Here is a 20,625-nt window from a genome sequence, read left to right on the forward strand (position 1 = left end):
CCTGCCCCCATGGTTTTATAAGGCAGAGAGATTATCCAGTAATCTGCTAGGGTCACATCAGCTGTGGGGCAGATTTACAGGCCCAAATGGGGACAAATGGCATTCTTTTGGCTACAAGACTCTTTTAAGGAGGAAAGGGAGGGTGCAGGACTGAAGGCCAGATTTTACAGGCCTGGGAGGGGAAAGTGACTACCATTCTATGAGCCACACTGGACTGTCTTTCAGTCCAAGGGTATTGAGAGAAAATCTCCACTCTCCCCTCCGCATCCCAGACCCAGGTCTCTCCAGGGAGGACCAAGCGGCAGGGCCCCTTGAGAAGAGTGGAGACATCTGGACAGCTGTGACTGTTTGGATTAACGAGCAACCCAGTGAAGCAACACTTCCCATTCCCAGACCAAAGCAACATAAAGAATTCTTCCTCCAGCTGTTTTCACTGAGTCAATAAAGAGACTAAAAGCAATAGTCAGAGGAAGTTTGGAAAGCCTCCGTTCTATGTAAAACAGAGGTGGGTATCCAAAACGTTTTTAAAAAATGGTGTCAGATCCGTCTTGACTTGCCATCTGGTGATACTGTTGCTTGGGACTTGTCATGTCTCTCGTGATAGCTTCTTTGGAGGCAGCAACCATGCCTTCATCACCTATATATGCCCTTTAGTGCCCAATAGTGCCTGGCACACTGCTGGTACTCAGTAGCCATCTGATGAATCCAGCTGAACAGAAATGGGTAGGAGACCCAGCCTAAAACCCTCTTCAAGGAAAGTGAGTTTACAGCATGAGAAGAAATATTTTGATTTTTTTTTCCTTTTTCTTCCTTTTTAGGGCTGCACCCCCGCGCCACATGGAGGTTCCCAGGCTAGGGGTCCAATCGGAGCTACAGCTGCTGGCCTACATCACAGCTACAGAAATGTGGGATCCGAGCTACATCTGTGACCTACACCACAGCTCATGGCAACACCAGATCCTTAACCCACTGAGCAAAGCCAGGGATTGAACCTGCAACCTCATGATACCTGGTCAGACTCGTTTCCACTGCGCCACAACAGAAACCCCAAGAAGAAATATTTGAAACCCATCTTCTCTTGACTTTGCTCAAGCTGACTGGCAGGGGAGCGTCTCTTCCCAGAGCCAGTCCGGTATATTTCCATCCTCCCTTCTCAGTGGTCAAACCAGCCCATTAGTCCCTCCCACTCTCCAGCCCAGTACCAAGACGTATACACCTGGAGAAGCAGCAGTGCTTCAGAAATGTCTCCATCATCATAGTGAAGTGGTGAAGCTTCTGAGGTATTAATTAATCCATCATAACATTTGTGACCGGTTAACTTTAATTTGTCAAAATAAATCTGCAGTTTTTGCATGTTAGTAATACAGTGCTGGTATTGACAGGAAAAAAATCATCTGCTTACATAGAAACCTTCGTTTAGGAGCACACCTTAGGAAGGAAATGGATACACAATAAAAGGCAAATGCAGGCCAAGCAGCGAGCCCTAGAGCATAACAGGCTGGATGTCAGATTTGAGGATTATCTAATACAACCGTTTAGCTGCCAATCTGATAAAGGGGAAGCTCTCGACCAGGTAGGTTACAACCAGAAGGGAAAAACTCTCTGCTTTTTCGTGGGCGGTGGCCGTCGTGCCTTCAACACTTGGTTGAATCAGTTCATCAGCATCAAAAAAATTCCAGTTCCAAGACACAGGAGAATTTCACCACACAACCTACTTGGGCCTCCCCTTCCAGCGGCCCACCGCCACCCCCATCCTGCCAACTCTCTCCCTCCCAAAAGAACACACAACGTGTGACTTTATTATTGCAGACAAGCTTCTTAAGTGAATAAAGAATGCATACAAAATAGCATTTTAACTGAAGTCATACAATGAAGTCTCACTCCTGTTTATTATACAATGAAGTGATAAAACAATCATTTCTAGTATATATCTTTTTTTTTTTTTTTCTTTTTAAGATCTAATACTTTCAGGGTTCTGACGACCACACTCTAGCCTGTGGGTAGGGTCCACACCTGCCCCCACTGAGGACTGCTCCTTGGGCCACTGTGGAGGAAGCCTAGGCTGTCTCAATCTTGGAGGACTGCGACTGCCAGCCCAGCCAGAGAGGGACGGCAGGTCCCAGCAGGCAGAGCCAGAACCCGGTCCTGGGGCTGCTTGTCAGGAAATACGGGCTTCCTCCAAATGTGGCCACTACCTCCCCAATCCAGGCCTCAGCAGGACCAAGGCATGGGCCTTCCCTACACGAGTCCTTCCAGTAGTCCACACATAATGCTCTACATATTAAAAACAAACCATCTTGGTACTGTGGATAGGGACAGTTGTAACAAAGTCATAGCTACATATTTTTCTCTACATTTTGTTTATTGAGACAAACTAATTAAAAGGCACAAACATAGGGCATGTTTACATGGACATTATAACAAACATATACATTAAAAGTGTAGGAATGTGTTGCCTTCCTGCTAAACAGAAAGTTCCTAAGCTTTTATATATACAAAAGTTGTACAATTTAATGTCCTAAAGTACAAAAGATCATTTATAAAATTATTTTACACTAAGTACTATTTATTTTATTTTTTTACTACGTAGTTTAACCCCCTCGAACTGCTTTGTATAATGACACACAGATACCTGTCCCTGATGTAGGAAGTCTGCCTCAGATGCAAGGTATTTTGATGCTTGAACTGACACGGTGGGGTATAAATGGAAGTCGTCTAGTTTGATAGTCAGTCCTGCAAACATTCTGCAAGATTAACACAATATCCATTTCTCTTAACCGCAAAGTTAAAAAAGGAAAACACCCAAAACATATTGCAACTTAAAAAAAAAAAAAAATCAGACTTTTGGTTTTAGTAACTTAAAAATGCTTTAAAAACATTAATGTGTGGCATGATGGTATAGAGAGTATCTGTTTCCCTAGCTTTTGGTTTCTACTTTATGTACAGAGATAAAAACATCCTGCTAAGAAATAAAAAGCACATGTCTTAATGTGCACAATCACTGCTGGACTTCTACAGGGAGTGCAGACAGCTGTCTCCCTGAAAACCCCAGAAAGCTGATACGAGTGTTTCCTCGAGAAAAAGAAAAAAGAAAAAAAAAAAAAAAGTGATGTCCATATTTACAAAGTTGAACAAATCTGCACAATACTTGATTAAGAAACGGAAGGAGAAATAAAAAAAAAAAAGAGAGAGACACTGCTTGTTCTGAAGGGGCATACTACCTAGTTAGTGGTTAGAATAAAAATTGTATACAATTTAATATAAGACATAAACTCTAGTGAGCAACTAACACATCTTTCCCTGCTGAAACATCAACAGGCTGATTGGGAGAGAGAGGGGCATATCACATCCCAGTGCCTCCAGCATCTTCCAATTTAAAGCAATAGATTTTAACTGTTCCAAAGTACTCCTTGGCTCCTCAAGAGGAGTCCCACTGGCCTCCGTTTGTTAGAAGTCTGCCTGTCCGCACACTTGACTTCTCCTCTGTCAGTTGCGGCCTTTTCTCACCAAAACACAATTTGTATATTTTGTTTTTTCTTTTTAATTTTTTAAAAAAAAGTCCACTACAATGCTATGTTCCATCAGGATTAGTATGCTGAGCAATATTTACATCTCCAAATATCAGGTCACAATCCCTATTATATGTTGAAGTTAGAATGATAAATTATCATATGCTTTGCATATCAGAGCTGGTATCACCTTTCCCATAGGGAATGCTGCCTGAAATTAACATATTCCCAAAGGTAAAATGCATATTCTCTGAAATGCATTTTATTATGACAATGCATGTATTTACTCATAAAAACAATAAACACAGACAATTCTACACTAGCTCTCAATCTGTGGATTTAGAACTTCAGGTTAAAATCAGCCATCCACCTTGTACATATGGGGAGAAGAGTTTTGCTAGTGTTTAGAATAAAATGATTTCTTGGGATTAGAAACAGTAATGCTGTTTTGTTTTTTTTTGTTTTTTTAATTTTGAAATGGGTTTTGCTTCTTTATGATTGGTTCTAATTCTGGCATTTCATCTTGCCAACTACTATCCTGTTTAAGCAATGCGGTCAGCTAAAAGGAATTCTGGTTTAACTAAAGTGGTCCAGTGATAAGTGACATACACACCCTACTTTGAACAATCCCAGCCAAATTGGAGAAAAATGCTGCTACACTATTATTAACTAACATAATAAAATCTCCCTTGGTTTACTTTTTGCTTTAATAAACTAAAAGTAAGTTGCTGGTAAATATTTACTTTAACCCATATTTTGATTTTATAATACTGTTTACCAAGGTGGTGATGTAGGCAAAGCTTGGGGCAAGAAAGGCATGCTCTCTACAGGCCTCATTGCTATATTGAGAGGGGCCGCTAATGTCATAGGCGTGGGCAGGTTCATTGGAGACGTGATGGTGACAGGGTGTGCTATATTCACTGGGGCAGTGACGGGGGTGGGGAGGTTGACTGGGGTGGTGAGTGTTAAGGGAGAGGTCATGGATAATGGACTGGTTATAGTTACAGGGTGCCCTATGTTCATTGGGCTGGTTATGTTAACTGCACTTGAAACATTGACTGGACTTCTCATGCTCATTGCAGCTGCCACTGTGACTGGGTTTGACATAGTCCCAGACGATACAGAGGACGTTATATTGAATGGAGTAGTGAGAGTCACAGGTGTCGTAGCAGCCGTGGAGGTTTGGCACAGGTTAGCAGCTTCTAAAATAAGAAGACAAAAGGATCTTTAGATTCTCAAAAACAGTGAACACAATTCAGTTTCTCAATCAACTTCTTTTAATTAAAAAAGACAGACATTTAATAAATTACAGTTTTCAACCTGGTGGTCAACAGGAAGGGAGGAGCCTTCTGAGCACAAGCCTTGGGGCCAGGAATCCTGGCCTGAGAGCAGATCCCTTTACTGATACTGTGCGCCCAACAAGGACTTAGGCAACTGATTTAGCCTTGGTGCCTTAGGTTTCGAGTTTAGATTTACCTACTTACCTCATGGTGATGCTGGGAAGATCGGTTAATTTCTGCAAGGCTCTCTGAGGGGCAGAGATACCAGGTTGGGCTAAGTATTCTCACTAGCACTTCATGTAGTTCCTCTGAGTTCTAAAGACTTTCCTGGGAAGAGCCAAGCACCCGCAGAGCTGGGCCAATGGTTACACAATAACAGATAATCAGAAAAATCTTCTCATAAGGCACACCATAACTAGCAGAGAGAGGTGTGTGTCCTCCAGGCTATGTATGCTAAAGCCTTCTCAGAGATGAAGCCACATTCTGTTAAGGTTTTAAAAATCCATCATGTAGGGATTGATAAACAAGCTATTTTAATATCATCTGCTTACTTCAGACTTAGAAAAATCATTCTAGTTAAATCATCTTGTTTCTGGTTATGCTTCTTAAAGATGTTCGGAGAGTCAGTTTCCCTCAGAAGCTTTACGTTCTCCTCCTCATTCTGGTTTCCTTTTCTCTTTCTGATGCTGCCATAAGCACCTACTTAATGCCTAGTGTCATTTCACTGTACATATCACACACACCACCAACCATACTAAGGGGAGACTAACCAGACTAGGAGACCCTGAAGTGAGTCGGGGGACCATCGTCCTTGTTATCAGCAAAGCCAGGGCACCTTTTAAGGAAAACTTCCCTCAGAGGTGACCCCTCCAACCCCACCCCTCAAACAAAATTCAGCACCACCTGCTGGTGTGTCAGAAAAGAGCAGTAAGAAGACAGATGGGGGTGCTGGCTGTGGCTTGGCTGTGAAAGTGGAAATGCATTTGAAACTAAAAATGGAGGGCTGCACACACACACCACGGGTGGGTCAAATCACCTCAGGTGGACCCTTGAGTCAGGGAGCAGCCCTTCCTTGATCAGTATGCTGTAACCTTGGCATCACTCCACGCTCCAGATCAGGGATTCCCAAACATGGCCGATGATCAAAATCATTTATCTAGGGAGTTTTTGTTGTGTGTTTTTCTATTTTATTTTATTTTTTTGTCTTTTTAGGGCCGCACCCACGGCATACGTACGTTCCCTATAGGCTAAGGGTCGAATCGGAGCTATAGCTGCCAGCCACAGCCACAGCCGCAGCAACGTGGGGTCCAAGCTGCGTCTGTGACCTACACCACAGCTCATGGCAACGCTGGATCCTTAGGCCACTGAGCAAGGCCGGAGATCGAACCTGTGTCCTCATGGGTGCCAGTCAGGGTCATTTCCGTCGAGCCACCACTGGAACTCCCTGTGGTGTGTTTTTTAATGGCTTCCCAGGAAATTCAATCTTGAGATGTAGATGGAACTTGGGAAATCTATCGACTTAAAAAGCTCCTGAGATGATGATCTGATTGTCATTCAGGTTTGGAAACTTATATTACCTTATTTAAGCCCAATATTTAAAAGGGACCTGCTGATTCTAAGTTCAGGTTTTTAGGTCAGGGGTCTCTTCTCCTCCAAAATGTGACATTTACTAACATGAACACCAACACAGAAGTTTCTCTTTGGTCATTTCCAAAGAGATTCATGCTACAAATAGGAATACAATAGCATTTTGTTTCATGGAGGTCAGAAGATGAGCTAAACAATTGAGTTTTATTGTACAAGCACACTGAAATACAATACCAAGCAGAAGAGTGGAGAAAAAAAGAGAGAATGAGGGAGAAAACCAACTCACTTTTGAGGTGATGGCAGCCTTGCTAAAAATACTCTCCTGTTTTCACCTGGTGAGTTTTCACTCCCCCACGTGCCATCTCCCCACCTTTTCTTTTTAATCTAACCCTGTCCCTTTCTGTACCTTAAACTTTCACCCTTACTTCTCTGAGTAAAATATCCTTCACAACATGCTTTCAACCCACTATACAATTATCATGCCATATAAACAATTTTCTTCCCCACCCCCCATCCTCCACCCCTTCTATTACAAAACATTTTTTCAAAATAATGGCAAATATTCATTTGGAAGACAAGAATAAGCAGCACCTGAGACAAAAGGGAAAACCTGTCTGAACTGCTGAATTCTTTTTTATTTTTGCTTTTTAGGGCTGCAGCCATGGCACATGGAAATTCCCAGGCTAGAGATCGAATTGGAGCTGCAGTTGCCGGCCTACACCACAGCTGCTGCCACATGGGATCCAAGCCCAATCTGTAACCTACATCACAGCTCACAGCCATGCTGGATCCTTAACCCACTGAGCGAGACCAGGGAGTGAACCCGCATCCTCATGGATACCAGTTGGTTTCTTAACCCACTGAGCCACAATGGGAACTCCTGAACTGTTGCCTTCTTTTCCTCCAATGCCACTAGACATATTAAAAAGAATGTTTTTCCTTTTATCTTCAGCCAAGTACAAGATGTTTAGAAGGGATCTGAGGTGAGGGATAGCTGTGCCACATGAAAGCAAAGGATGAAGGAAACCACACAGCAAAGGAATTAGAGTGGAGACCACATGCAGAAGATCCCTTAAAATTGAAAATAAAACAATAAGACGTGACAAGGGTGCAGGAGGAAAAAAGGAGTCAGTCCTGTGCTGATGATGCACCAACAAAATGATTTAACTCAAAGAGCTGCACAAGAGTGCAGAAGCCAAAGCTACAACTAGTAAGTTAAAAAGCTGTGTTGAAAACTGATACTCCAACCAATTCTTTATAAGATATACATGAGAGAAAAGCAAACCACTCTCAGTTTTATAACAATTACAGTAAAAGTCACCAACAACTAAAATACATCCATGTTAACCTAACGCCAGCCCCAGTGACAGCCTAAATGAGATTAAGAGGCCAAGAGAAAAGACATCAGCATTACAGTCTGAAACGTAATAATAAAATTGAGAAAGAACACGGAAGAGCAGAAAATAGCACAGTTATAAGAAAATGAATTTATGTACATGTAAGGGTACTTCCTACCTCTAAGAGTGGGACTATTTCAGAAAGGAAAGAAAGGGAGCTCTCAATGCATGGAGGTTGATATAAAAATGAACATAAAAAAGGAATTTTGAGTGCACATAGCAAAGGACTAAGTTTGGCTCCAAATTTGTAATGAAAAGTAAATCAAGAGAAAGAACATGACAGAAAGTACTGAGTTTTTATTTCCTAGTTTAAAAAAACAAAACAAAAAATTTCTCTGGAAGCTTAGAAGCTTTGTTTCTAATAACTTTACCAGAAATTTCCCAGCGTATAGTATTTCCATAAAGCGTTTCCATAAAGCTGGATTCCTTAAGCCTGTGGCTGTTTTACTCTGCTGACTTGGCATACTAAAGGAAAGCCCTTCTCGAGCCATCTCTGAGCACTGGAAGCCTCATCTTACCTTTCTTTCTTGCCTTGACAGCTTCTTCCCACAGTCTCAATGTCTCTACCTGCTTCCCTGGCCAGCTTGTCACATGTTGCTGCTGCTGCTGTTGCTGCTGCTGCTGCTGCTGTTGCTGCTGCTTCTGGTTGCTGGTCTCTTCATTCATGCATGCTACTCCAAAGACAAACCAGAAACACTATATTTACCTTGAAAAAGTGTGGCCATTTTTTCAAAATCTGCAGCTTAGATACCCTACTCCTCATGCCTCCATGATCTTTATCATTTCACTGATAGGTTTTGTTTGTTTACTACAATCTTTGCTGCTTGTGTCTTTATTGGTCAAAACAGATAAATTAATTTGAAAAAATCTAGAGAGCTGCTGCTGTGGCTCAGCAGGTTAAGAACCCAATATAGTGTTCATGAAGATGCAGGTTTGATCCCTGGCCTTGCTCAGTGGGTTAAGGATCCAGCATTGCCACAACATTCGGCATAGGCCAGCAGCTACAGCTTCAATTTGACCCCTGGCCCAGGAACTTCCATATGCCACAGTATGACCATAAAAAGAAAAAAAAATCCACAGAGCTAGGGAAAACCAACAAAAAAGAGAAAAGAATGCTATGTTACATTAAAAAGTAAGTGTCTTTCAGGGAGTTCTCACCATGGCTCCCTGGTTAGCGAACCCGACTAGTATCCATGAGGACTTGGGTTCAATTCCTGGACTTGCTCACAGGCTTGCTGTGGCTGTGGTGTAGGCCAGCAGCTGTGGCTCTGATTCGACCCCTGGCCTGGGAATCTCCACATGCCATGGGTACGGCCCTAAAAAGACAAAAGACAACAACAACAACAACAAAAGCATGTGTCTTGTGTCTTTCAGAATGGAACTTGGACAGTATCTGCATGGAATAATTAATGCTCATCAAAATATCTAACATACTTGGTTACTTGACCACAATAATATACATGAAATTTCTGTAAAGTTCATGAAGTTTGACATACTGGATAATAAACCCAAGGTACAAAGGAGCAAAAAAGAATGAGATTTAGGGAGTTCCCGTGGTGGCGCAGTGGTTAACGAATCCGACTAGGAACCATGAGGTTGCGGGTTCAACCCCTGCCCTTGCTCAGTGGGTTAACGATCTGGCGTTGCCGTGAGCTGTGGTGTAGGTCACAGACGCGGCTTGGATCCTGTGTTGCTGTGGCTCTGGCTTAGGCTGGGGGCTACAGCTCCGATTCAACCCCTAGCCTGGGAACCTCCATATGCCGTGGGAGCGGCCCAAAGAAATAGAAAAAAAAAAAACAAAAAAACAAAAGAAAAAACAAAAAAAAAAAGAATGAGATTTAAAACACATTAACCGTTCTTTCTCATTCCCCTTTGGCCACCTATTTTGAGAATTTAATGTTTCTGCTGCATGAAATGCCTATATAACGGAACACAGAATTAAGAAAATACCTTATTCTGGTGCTTAGGGAGATCTAAAGAAAAAGCCTGGGCAAAAATGCATTTTATCCACAAGTCCCTGGAATACTCTATCTTCAACTCTGAATTAAAGATAAGGAAAGCATTTAAACTTTCAAATGGATATGATAACTCATTTCTCTACAGATTGGGGTTTGAAAGGTAAACTGATTTAACCTGCTTTTATCTTAGGCTCATTAAGGACAATCAGGAGGTAAGAAGCACTTGTGCTTGAGAATCTTCCTAACACTTAACAAAAACAATTAAATTGCCTGGCATAAGATGCAGTTTCTTAGTATGGCTTCTGCTGCCACAACTCCAACATACTAAAGCTTTTTACTCAAACTCACAGTAGAGGGGACACACTGAAAAGCAGCTGCAGGGGAACTGTGCTCTTCAGACAGGGGTGTTATTAGCAGAAAAGGACAGGATTAGAAGCAAAATTAATGCTTTAATTAAACGTCTCCACATAATTTAATTAATATGGAAGTGTATCAGTGCTGTCTGTATACATGTATGTAAAGTATATTTCCAACATACATAGACGCTCTCCATTGATGCAACTACACACTTTAATAACAGGGGGAAACATGTAGGGTAAACGCTAATATAGTCCTGAGAACACAAGTGAAAATACCTTCAATATATTATAAAAACATTTAGGTTCCATCAATGTCAAATGCAAAAGAAACACAGTTTCAAGTGGCACCTACTTTTACTGATGCCTTGTTTACATGTGTTACAGTTGATACTTTGGCTCTGCCCGTGTGTCTTTAAGTGGCTGGTGATGTACGCTGCACTCAGGAGCTTCCCACAGATGTTACAGGACACCTTGCCTTCGTGGCGCACCATGTGTGTCCGCAGTCTGTCTTTGGTGGCAAAGGCAGCAGTGCACGTCTGCATGAGGGAGGAAAACTTTTTTTAAATATAGACTATCCTGTTCTACTCATTTTAAAGTACGTTATATTCTAGGTATTATTACCCTACCCATGTCAGCAAGCAGACTGAGTTAGCTGAATTTTAACTGCATGTGTTACTTAAAATCATAATAAAACACTTGGTGAATTTTAGATTCTTACATTCTGGGGAGAAAAAAAAACATATCAACAGAGTAGTGAAAAGATGTAAGCTTAGACTCAGTTAAACCTGGATTTAAATCCAGCTTCCCTGGTCCACTAAACAGTGTTATACTGAGCAAGTGAGCTAACCTATCTGAATTTATTTCACCTGTAAAATGAGGATAATACCTACTTCACACAATTACTGGTGGATTAAAAGCCTGGCCCAAGGGCTCACACATAGCAGGTACTCATTCAATGACACTGGCTTCCTTTCTCCAATTGAATTTTTCTTAGAATTCAAATCATTTACTTAATAAAATCAGTCATTAACAAATGTAACTGAAAGAAGCCCAAAAAGACTTCCAGCCACAAACCAGAATTATTGATGCCTAAAACAGTCATTTGATTTAGCAAGATTCTTAACCTTTTCTTACCAGAATTTGTGCTGAATACAATCATTGACATGAATAGATTTTCAAACCACCAGAAAATGCTCCAATTTGGCAAAAGCAGAGTAAAACCCAAAAAGAGGTAGCATTTGTGAGAAAATTCATTTCTTCTATTTTAGTTAAAACAACCTGAACCATCAGCCCAGAAGTTAATTTAAAGCACTTCATTCATTTATTCATTTCAAATACACAACAACCTCTGACCTCTGCAAGATAATAATTTTTTCTCTTACAACAATTGTTGCCCAAGGAAAGAAAAATGTAGCTTAATAAAAACAACACATTTACTTTTTTTTTTTTTTTTGCTTTTTATGGCCGCACCTGTGGCATATGGAAGTTCCCAGGCTAGGGGTCGAATCAGAGCTGCAGCTGCCGGCCATAGACACAGCAATGCAGGATCTGAGTCGAGTCAGCAACCTACACCACAACTCATGGCAATGCCCGATACTTAATCCACTGAGCAAGGCCAGGGATGGAATCCACATCCTCACGGATACTAGTCGGCTTTGTTACCGTTGAGCCACAATAGGAACTCCCACATTTACATTTTTAAATCTTGCCTCATGGAAATAAAAGCTGTCATTTATATTTTATAAAACTAGAATTCAAACGGACCACATTTACTCAAGTCAGTGATTTTAAAACTATTCAAGAACGGTGAGATTTGATTGGCTCAGACCTTCTGGATAATGTGCATTAAGTGCTACACTAAGGATAAGTCATTTTAACTCTTACTTGGCATTTGAAGGGTCTTTCTGTTGAATGGACATGTTTTACGTGACAGCTTAAGTGGTCAGGCCTGTGAAAGAGAGAGTTTCAACAGAAGATGTAATGGAACAAACATAGAGAAATGCTACTTACTGTGATGTTTACATGCTTGGCAGATTTGGGTGGGGGCATTTTAAAGAAAGCTAGCAGAATTACCAACTTCCCCACCCCCCAGTGCAAGCCTCCTTACCTCTCTTACCATAAACGAAAGTCTTAGTCCTTTACCTGTTAATTTTCTCTCTTAGTCAACATCAAATTAATATTAGGTCTTGATTCTTTACAATCACAAAATACCCAAAGTTTAGTCCTAACACTTGCCAGAGACAAGTGTTACTATATTAAATTTAAAAGCCTTTAAAAATGAAAATTAGTGAAATGTTAGTAACCACAGAAAAATGGGAAAAACGTTCTTCTAAAAGTTTTAGGAGTATCCAAGGTCACCCAAACTTTCAGGATACGTTTCTTTGATTTGTGCAGTGAATCTCATGTCTAGTCATCCAACTGAATTAAAAACTGACGGCTTTGCAGTGATACAAAGTATTGACGTGCCAAATGAAGGCCTGAGTCCACCAAAGCACTTCCTAAATGAAATAAGTTAGTCACTATGTCACCACTTGTCAACCACACCAAACTGGATTTAGACACAGAGGTGCAATACCTTCATTCTGTCACCAACCTGCACTAATAACACAGGCCTGCACATGTCTATTCTCACACAAACCTTTTAGATCACATAGAGATTGTACTGAAGCCATAATGGGGAAAAAAAAAAAAAAAAAAAAAGGCAAAGCAAAATGCAGTACCTTGAGAAGCCTTTCCCACAAACACTGCAAGTATAGGGTTTGGTGATGCCTCCTTCATGAGACCTCACATGGTAAGTCATCCGGTCCTTCCTCTTGAAGCGCTGGTTACAAATAGGACACTCGAAGGGCTTTTCGTCCGAGTGGGAGAGCTTGTGCCGATTGAGGTGGTACACATCTCGGAAGGCCTTCCCACACATCTCACAAGCATGGTTCTTCTTGACAGGCTTACTGGGTTTCTTGACCGACTGGGTCACGGGCATAGCTGTGGTGCTGGCACTGCTGCTGGGGTTGGTGCCCGAGGAAGATGTAGTGACTGTTGACAAGATGCCTGCAATGGTTGAGACCAACGAAGTTCGGCTGCTGTCCCCAGCGATGGTGGAGATAAGGGGAACCACCGTGGTGGGGGTTTTCTTTGGCCGGGACACCAACTTGATGCCTGTGTGGCAGGACTCGTGGCGCCTCAGGTGATAGCTGTCCCTGAAAGCTTTACTGCAGTAAGTGCACACAAAGGAAGTTTTGGGTTTTTCTTTCTTAATCCCAATGGCATCCTTTAATGTTTCTGGAGCAGCCTGAGGTTTCTGAGTTATTGGTATTGGGAGCAATGGTTTCTGATCAGGGGGTTCCACAGCAGAGCTCAGGAGGGGCAGCAAGCTGTTCTGTGCTGCCTGCTGTTGGTGATGGGAGGCTTCATGGGCCTAAAACCAAACATTTACACTTCAGAAACTCAGCCTCTCACAATGACCTTCAACATTCAACATGCTTCAGACAATAAAGACCAGAAGAAATAATCAACAAGCCTGGAAGCTACTCTCTGCAGTGAAGGTGCAGTAGCCACCTAGTTACTCTCAGAGCTCCTAACACGAAGCATTAAAATCACTGCACAGACACAAAACTTTTGCGAATAAGTTGCTGACAGTGATCTTGCTTGCAAACAGCTGACTAAACTACACACCACCCTGGTTCATAAGGGACACACCAGCTGATGAAATCAGTCTGCATTAGTCTGTCAGTGCTGAAACCAAGTTTAAATAACTTGTCAAAAAAATTACACTCCAGACTTAAGTATTTAACAGTACCTTACTGCAGTAATGCACAAACCGTGCGTGCGCACAAACACACACACACACACACACACACACACACACACAATCATCTATTTGTCTAATTTCTACCCAGGAAAAGAAAGGCACTGTGTCACTCCTCCTTTCCATCAGAAACCTAATGACTGAAGAAGGAGGTTGTTGCTAAGTGACCAAAGGAATCTAGTTCTCTGACTACGTGTGCTAGTTGTTAAGTTTACTTTTAAGGTTTTCACTTAACTAAAAGATTTGGTTGAAATGGAACCTGCTGTTAATCAACCTGGAAGGCACCTGTGAAGGCAGCCCACAGCAAAACACCTGTCAGTTGTTTCTCAGTTTAATCTTACACTACAAGTCTGCATCCTTTAGCAACACTAGTTGTTTAATTAAACCCTAAACTCTCCAAGAGAGACTACTAAGAGAAAACACACCATAAATAATTAAAATTCATTTTCACCTTCTTCTAGCAGTTGTAGGTCTCCTTAAAGCATTAGACATTTGCTGTTATAATGTGCTTCTCTACTCCCAAACTAGGGGCTGGACACTGCCTGGAAATGTTTCAGCTGCACTGAAACCAAAATTTCATTGTGGAGCAGGTCCTTGGTATTTATGAGTAGTTACTCTCTGGTTTTGAGTCTTCCAAAATTCTCCACTACCTCCACAGTGATAAACATTTAGGAAACGATGGAAAAAATTCCTGAAATAGTTCTTCCTAATATGTTGTACTTTTTTTTTATCAACATTGTGTTTGAACTCTTCACAGTGAGCCCAAGCCCCTATCCTTGAGTTTTGTTATCCTAAAAGGATACATGCACTCAGAGGTAAGCGATCCAATATTTTAAGCACACAATGTCCTAGGAAGGGCCCATCCCATCATCTTAGACACCCTAGATACTTATTTACCCTTCTCACTCTATAATCATAAGTCCTACAGTTAACTCCATTAAGGAGAAAAAAACACAGGGACAGACAGTCACACTCACACAGAACTCCTCTCCTGACCAGTAAGAACATCTACCACACACCGCTCCACGTTACTCTGTGCTTAGCTGTTTACTCCACATTAACAGCTAAGCCTAGAACCAACTCCCCCGGATCATTAGGAGGTGGGGTATCCAGAGTTACCACTTTCAATTTGATAGTCTTAACTGACTCTATCTTTGAGTCCTAGAAGTACTCACAGAAACTGTGTACTTACTTATGAGCATCCTTCTGGACTTAGTGCTCATAATGAATTACAGTCCATTTTCCATTTAATTTATGGAGCTTCTGTAAGTGTCAGGGTCCTACCCAATTGACATCAGCAGGAACTTTACAGACTCTGGTCTCTAATCTTACCCCTTTCCAACCTGACTGTAGGATACCCAAGTTTCCATACAGTATAGAAACGGTTAATAGCTGAAGATAGCTCAACATATACTATTTCAAAGGCTAACTAACAGATCAGATAATAGGGAATGCAAATCTTCTGGACAAAGTTCAGACTTATAATGTTTAGAGGCATTTTTCAATTCTAAACAACCATTAGTTTGATGGAGTACTAAAAGCACTTACTGCCATTTTACCAATTCAGATGTCTGTGGCAACATAAAGTATTTTTACAGCATTGCTGAGGCTCACTCTCACACGAGGGTCACACCAGGTCCCTGCTTCTTGGGTGAAATGCTGTAGAATGCCTCGACCACTACAGGAATCACTCTCTGAGGATTCCTAGGATCCCCACACTTCTACATGAAGCCTTCTAAGAGGGGAACTGGATTTCCCCAACTTGTTCTCTGGGGGAGAGACAGAGTAAAATAACAACCATGGCCTGCCTTCAGTTAAGTGATTTAAAATATATATATAACTTCTGGGTAAACTTTTATTTGACTACCATCATCAAACCAAAGTTTTCATTTCATCTCCCATCTCTTTCAACTGCAAGGCTTTTTTAACCCTGCCCGAGCTTTCCTTTAACTGGGGCTGGCAAAAAACAAAGCAGATATGTTATTTCATCACCCAGGGTGGTAGGATATGGCACCGTGAAATTTCCAGTGCCAGAGGGCAAAAGATTTTGTTCTGAAAGAAATTAGCATCAGTGAGTCATATCTTGAATGTCCTGTTAGGAGAATCATCCATCAAACATTTTAACAACTATGGCTTTCACTTTCCACCAGGTTATTTGGAAAGCAAATTGTTTTCAAATATAAATTCAATAGGATGCTCCAGGAAACAAACAAGAGAGTTTAACTCTCCATTTCCCCCAGTGAAAATTACTTAAAACTGGAACTGAGTAAGTCTATTCATACCTTTCCAGAGAAAAGACTGAAATATTCTCTTTACCCATTCAACTGTCCTCGGCTCTAAATTATAAGTTTTCCAACAATTTTCACTGCACACATTGCCAAGCCCAGGATCAAATATTAGCTTTCACACTTCTCCATCAGGTGGAAAAAAAGATTTTAATAGCTGAAAAAAAAATTAAATAATATAAAATCTAATTAAAAAGTTGATCAATAAATGCTTGGCATTTGCTTTACCCAGGAAAAGAATAATTAAAGTATTCTAAAAGACTTTTTAACTAGTTTTCCAAAAATTAGATATGGGTTTCTTCTTCACATAAGGACCCGCCCCTCCCCTTAAATCTCCATGAAGAGAGAGCATGTTTAATATGGTAAATCTAAATCATGTGAAAATTGCTTCAGTGGCCCATTAATCCCATATTTTTAAATGACCACTTGAAAGATTTTCTAGAGAGGGCATTTGCCACCTTTACACCAACCTGGATGCAAGCTAATTACATATCATTTCTTTTCCAATGCATTTTAAATTGACTTATGACATTAAGGAGCTCATTAAATGTTACAACAATATTAGATCAGAATGAGAAAAGGGTCAAGTTAGTAAATTCCGCAGTTTTGAGTATGTTCAATTTTAGGAAGCCTGGATATATCTCAACAATTACTTAAAAACCAAATTACTCACATTGGAAAGAACATACGTCTTAAAACAATAAATTATCTCTACACAACAAGCAATATTTGAATTATCCAATTCCCCATATTAACTCCACTGGGATGGGTCCAGGGGCTGGGAGGATTTTTTTTTTTTTTTTTTTTAATTGTGCATCCGTTCCTGGTTAGTTCCAAAAGGTCTCAAGCGCCCAAGCTACACATTTGGGATTTGACGAAGCTATTCAAAGAAGGAAAATAACTCGGAGAGGCGGGAAGAACGCACTTAGAGTGCCGAGCTTCCTAACCTCCTCCAGTTCGGAAGTTTCCCCGTGAGCTCATCACTACTGCACACTAAGTGCTTCGTTTGCAAATAGTAACGAAGCAGGGGGAAAAAAAATAAGTCCTAGGTCTTCCAAATAGGGGTCTCCACCTAAAGTGGGCGGGCAAGAGGATGGCCAACGTATCGGCCACAATCACCTTCAAGTTTCTTGCAAAAAGTGAAGACCAACACCCCACGAATGACTCATCCTGGGGGCTTTGTAAGCGGACTTTGTTTGCTCTCTCCACTTGCCGTCTCCCCCACTTGGTGGGAGGAAACGTTCGAGGTGGGACGAGAGAGAAACGCACCCCGGGAGAAGGTGGGGCCTCCCGGAGTCCCGGCCCCCCCCCCGCACCGCCCCCCCTCCCCGCGCCCGGCCGGGGGATTCCCCGGGCTGAATGAGCCGGCGGGAGAGCTGGACAGAGGGAGAGGGTGTCAGCTGCCAAGGCTCGGCAGGGGCTTGGGAAAGAAAAGACGTAAAGCCAGTGAAAAAGTTTGGGGAAGGGACACACATTCGCAGCGCCCCCCAAATGGTGTAAACACGAGGGGGGGGCGGCGGGAAGAGGGAGTGGCGGGGAGCCCAGGGATACCCGCTATTCACGGGGATGGGGGGGGTGTCAGAAAGTCAACACACACGCACAAAAAGAGGAGAAGGAGGTGAAAAGAACGGAGAGTGAGTGGAAGATGGATGAAGTGGGGGGGGACTGAGTAGGACGTGGGGACCCCCCTCACCCCACGGTGCGGGCCCGGGCCCGGCGCGCCGTGGCCGAGTGGACCGCGCTATCCAGCGGCCCGGCGCCCTCCTTTCTCTGGGCCGCGAGTGGTGACAGCGACCGGCCTCCTCCCTTCCCCTTCAGGGCGGGAGGAAAGGGTGTGTGCGTGTGTGTGCTGGGGGGGCCCGGGGTTCACCCCGAGGCCTGCTCTCTTCCCCGCACCCCGTGAGGCCGCCTCCTTTCACCTCAGCAGCCCCGCTCCGCCGGGGCGGGCGGGCGGAAAAACAAAGGGGGATTAAGGCCGGGCCGGAGAGCGGAGCCGGGAGGGAGGGGAGGAGGAGCGCCCGCCCGCCAGCCCGGGGCCCGGCCCCCCTGTCCCCCCCGTGCCCCCCCCGGGGGGGGCCCCAGTACCTGGAACAGGAACGCGGTCCAGTTGGCCTCCATGGCTGCGGCGGCCGACCCCCCTCCTCCCCACTCCCCCCGCTCGGGGAGCCTCCTCAGCCGGAGGAGGCGACAACAAAGCGGCGGCGGCGGCGGCGGCGGCAGCGGCAGCGGCGGCTCCTCAACATGGCAGCGCCGAGCGCGGCCACTTCCGGTAACCTCCGGGACGCACCACCGCCGCGGCGAGCGCGGGCGGGGGGGGAGCCCCGACCCGGCCGCCGCCGCCCCCAGCGGCCCGGACCCCTCCCGGGCGTTCCCGCGGCCGGCTCGCCGTCTCGGAGCTCAGCCAGGGCCCGCCGGCGGTGGGGTCAGGGCCCCCGCGGGGGGGCTGGGGTGGGGCGGGGGGCGGGGATGGGGCGCGGCGTCCCCCCCCGCGGGGGTGTGTGGTGCTGCGGTCCGTGGCTCAGGCAGCTGGAACAGGGGGAGCTCAGGAGAGAAGATGGAGGACGCCAGGGTCTGGCGCTGGCTCGCTGGGCAAGGCTGGGCCGGCTCTCGTGACTCAAACCCGATGCCCAGCAGCATCGCTTCCCTATCAGACCCTCAGGGGAAGGCACAGACGGCGGCGGTCACCTGGCTCGTCAGGCCCTTTTTTGCGCAGCACAGCCCCTACCTCCAAACTGGGGGAAGCCCCTTCGACTTGGAGAGTCTCTCCACTCTGGTATTTCATCTCAGCGAAACCTTCCGCACTCTTGCTAGGATACGCATCTAACTCTGAGTGGCCTTCCAACTCAAGCAGGGAATCCCACTGGGGTGCAGCCACAGATCTTCCCTGGGCGGAGGGAGACACTTCCCACGCGTAGAGGTGTCATTGCTGGGTTATTCTTGGGTGAAGGGCTGAGCGTCCCCATCTTCCCTTTAACTCCAGATATGATGTGAAATTCTACCAAACACCCCCTCTCCCGCCAAAAAAAAATTTTTTTTTCTTAAAGTATAGGCAAATTATTTCAGTCTTTTAGTACAGTCCGCGCCCTCACCCCCCAAAACAAAAATCGAACTTCTGGTTGGACAGCGTCAGATGTCACTGAGGTGACCCTAGCCTGTTTGCAGTTCCAAGTCTTCCGTGTAGGCGTCACTGCTACTGGAACTTTGTATGATGATGCCCTGAACATTTTCTATCCATTCCTCACATAGAGGTAGCTACTGGGAATATTAGAAACAAGCTATTATTATACAAGTGCCTCCAGTCCAAGAAGTCTCCTGTGGCGGGAAATGAGGGGGCAGACTATCAATGATATTTTTATTAACTCTGGTTTTAAAAAATCCTTCAGATGGTCACATTATTTCAAGGCTTCAACATCTTTCGTAACTGACTCTTATCTCATCCGCTCCATTTATTCCTCTTAAGTCACATTCTAATCGAGGTCACCATCTCTGACTTCCCCCATACAGACACAATAAAAATAATACGGTGGCAGAATTCTATTGGTAAAAGAGACTGAGGAGGTATAGTAATTTGCCAGTCTGTGTTTCCTTTCCATCCACTACACACGTATACCCCTTTCCCTCAGTCACCAGAATGCAGGGGGTGGGGGCTGCAAAACATTGGTCTGGTTCCTTTTAGAGGCGATTCTCTATTGGACACTGCCAGGAGGCCTGGGGGATGAATGAGAAGCTCTGCAGTGTTTGGATCAGTGGCAGAAGCAGGTGACTTGGTCAGCCTCAGACGGGGGTGGGGTGGGGTGGGGGGGCAGAAAATGAATAAATAGTTTCCTGATTATATTCCTTAGCTAAGCTGCTACAGTGGCCCCTAAGTCTCCTACAAATGTCCATTAGTCACTTTTGGAAAGAGAAATAAAATGCCTAAGTTTATATGTATATAAGATAAGGAGAGAACTAAGATGTAAACTTAAGGAGTTAACTAGGTAAGCGAAAACCTTTTTGCTCTGACCTTAGACACTGCATATTCTTTTGTTTTCATTCAGTAAATGCAAGTCTCTGCTTCTTCCCTGTCTTTCTTAACATGTTCACTTCAAGGTCTCAGTACTACATCTCCTCAGTTTTTCTCTTCCCCTGTATAGCCTCTCCTACTTTGCTGCCTTTCAAACTGGTGAGAGTGAAGCTTCAGGATCATGAAAACTAGTACTGAATGAAGACCATTTTTCTAATGACGATATTGCTGGACTCTCTTGAACATCTTTTCCCAGGATCTAGAAAACCCTTCTCTAGTGAGCCTTCTCACAGTACCTCTGGAGAGGGTTTTCCTCACTACCATAAAGTAGATGTCCAGTGAAAAACGGTCCAGTTCTCATTGTTGAAGAGCTGGGATTCAGAAGTATCACTTTTTTTGAAGCAAATGGCTTTGTTTTTTTTTGGCTGTGCCCACAGCATGT

The 20,625-nt window shown here is 43.8% G+C and overlaps 1 protein-coding gene across 35 annotated transcripts; it reads right to left on the reverse strand.

The window, feature by feature from the left end:
* Positions 1–2,343: 2,343 nt before the first annotated feature.
* Positions 2,344–18,965, reverse strand: VEZF1 (vascular endothelial zinc finger 1). Of its 35 annotated transcripts, none has more exons than XM_021067265.2 (8): positions 18,266–18,418; positions 16,212–16,337; positions 15,444–15,664; positions 12,811–13,505; positions 11,975–12,038; positions 10,443–10,626; positions 8,292–8,444; positions 2,344–4,711 (listed from the first exon to the last, which is right to left on the reverse strand). In XM_021067265.2, the coding sequence occupies exons 3-8, from the start codon at positions 15,447–15,449 to the stop codon at positions 4,284–4,286; spliced, it is 1,530 nt and encodes a 509-aa protein (XP_020922924.1). In that variant the 5' UTR covers positions 15,450–15,664; positions 16,212–16,337; positions 18,266–18,418; the 3' UTR covers positions 2,344–4,283. The 35 variants fall into 35 exon arrangements, with proteins under 35 accessions (XP_020922924.1, XP_084841116.1, XP_020922921.1 ...); XM_084984990.1 differs by having other exon boundaries at positions 8,292–8,447; XM_021067262.2 differs by having other exon boundaries at positions 10,443–10,644.
* Between the last annotated feature and the right edge of the window lie 1,660 nt (positions 18,966–20,625).

Source organism: Sus scrofa, chromosome 12 (genome assembly GCF_054392235.1).
Source record: "Sus scrofa isolate SSC_HxYL_T2T_F1_AM1 chromosome 12, Sscrofa_HxYL_maternal_Yorkshire_Landrace_v2.0, whole genome shotgun sequence".
In the NCBI taxonomy this organism is placed as follows: domain Eukaryota; kingdom Metazoa; phylum Chordata; class Mammalia; order Artiodactyla; family Suidae; genus Sus; species Sus scrofa.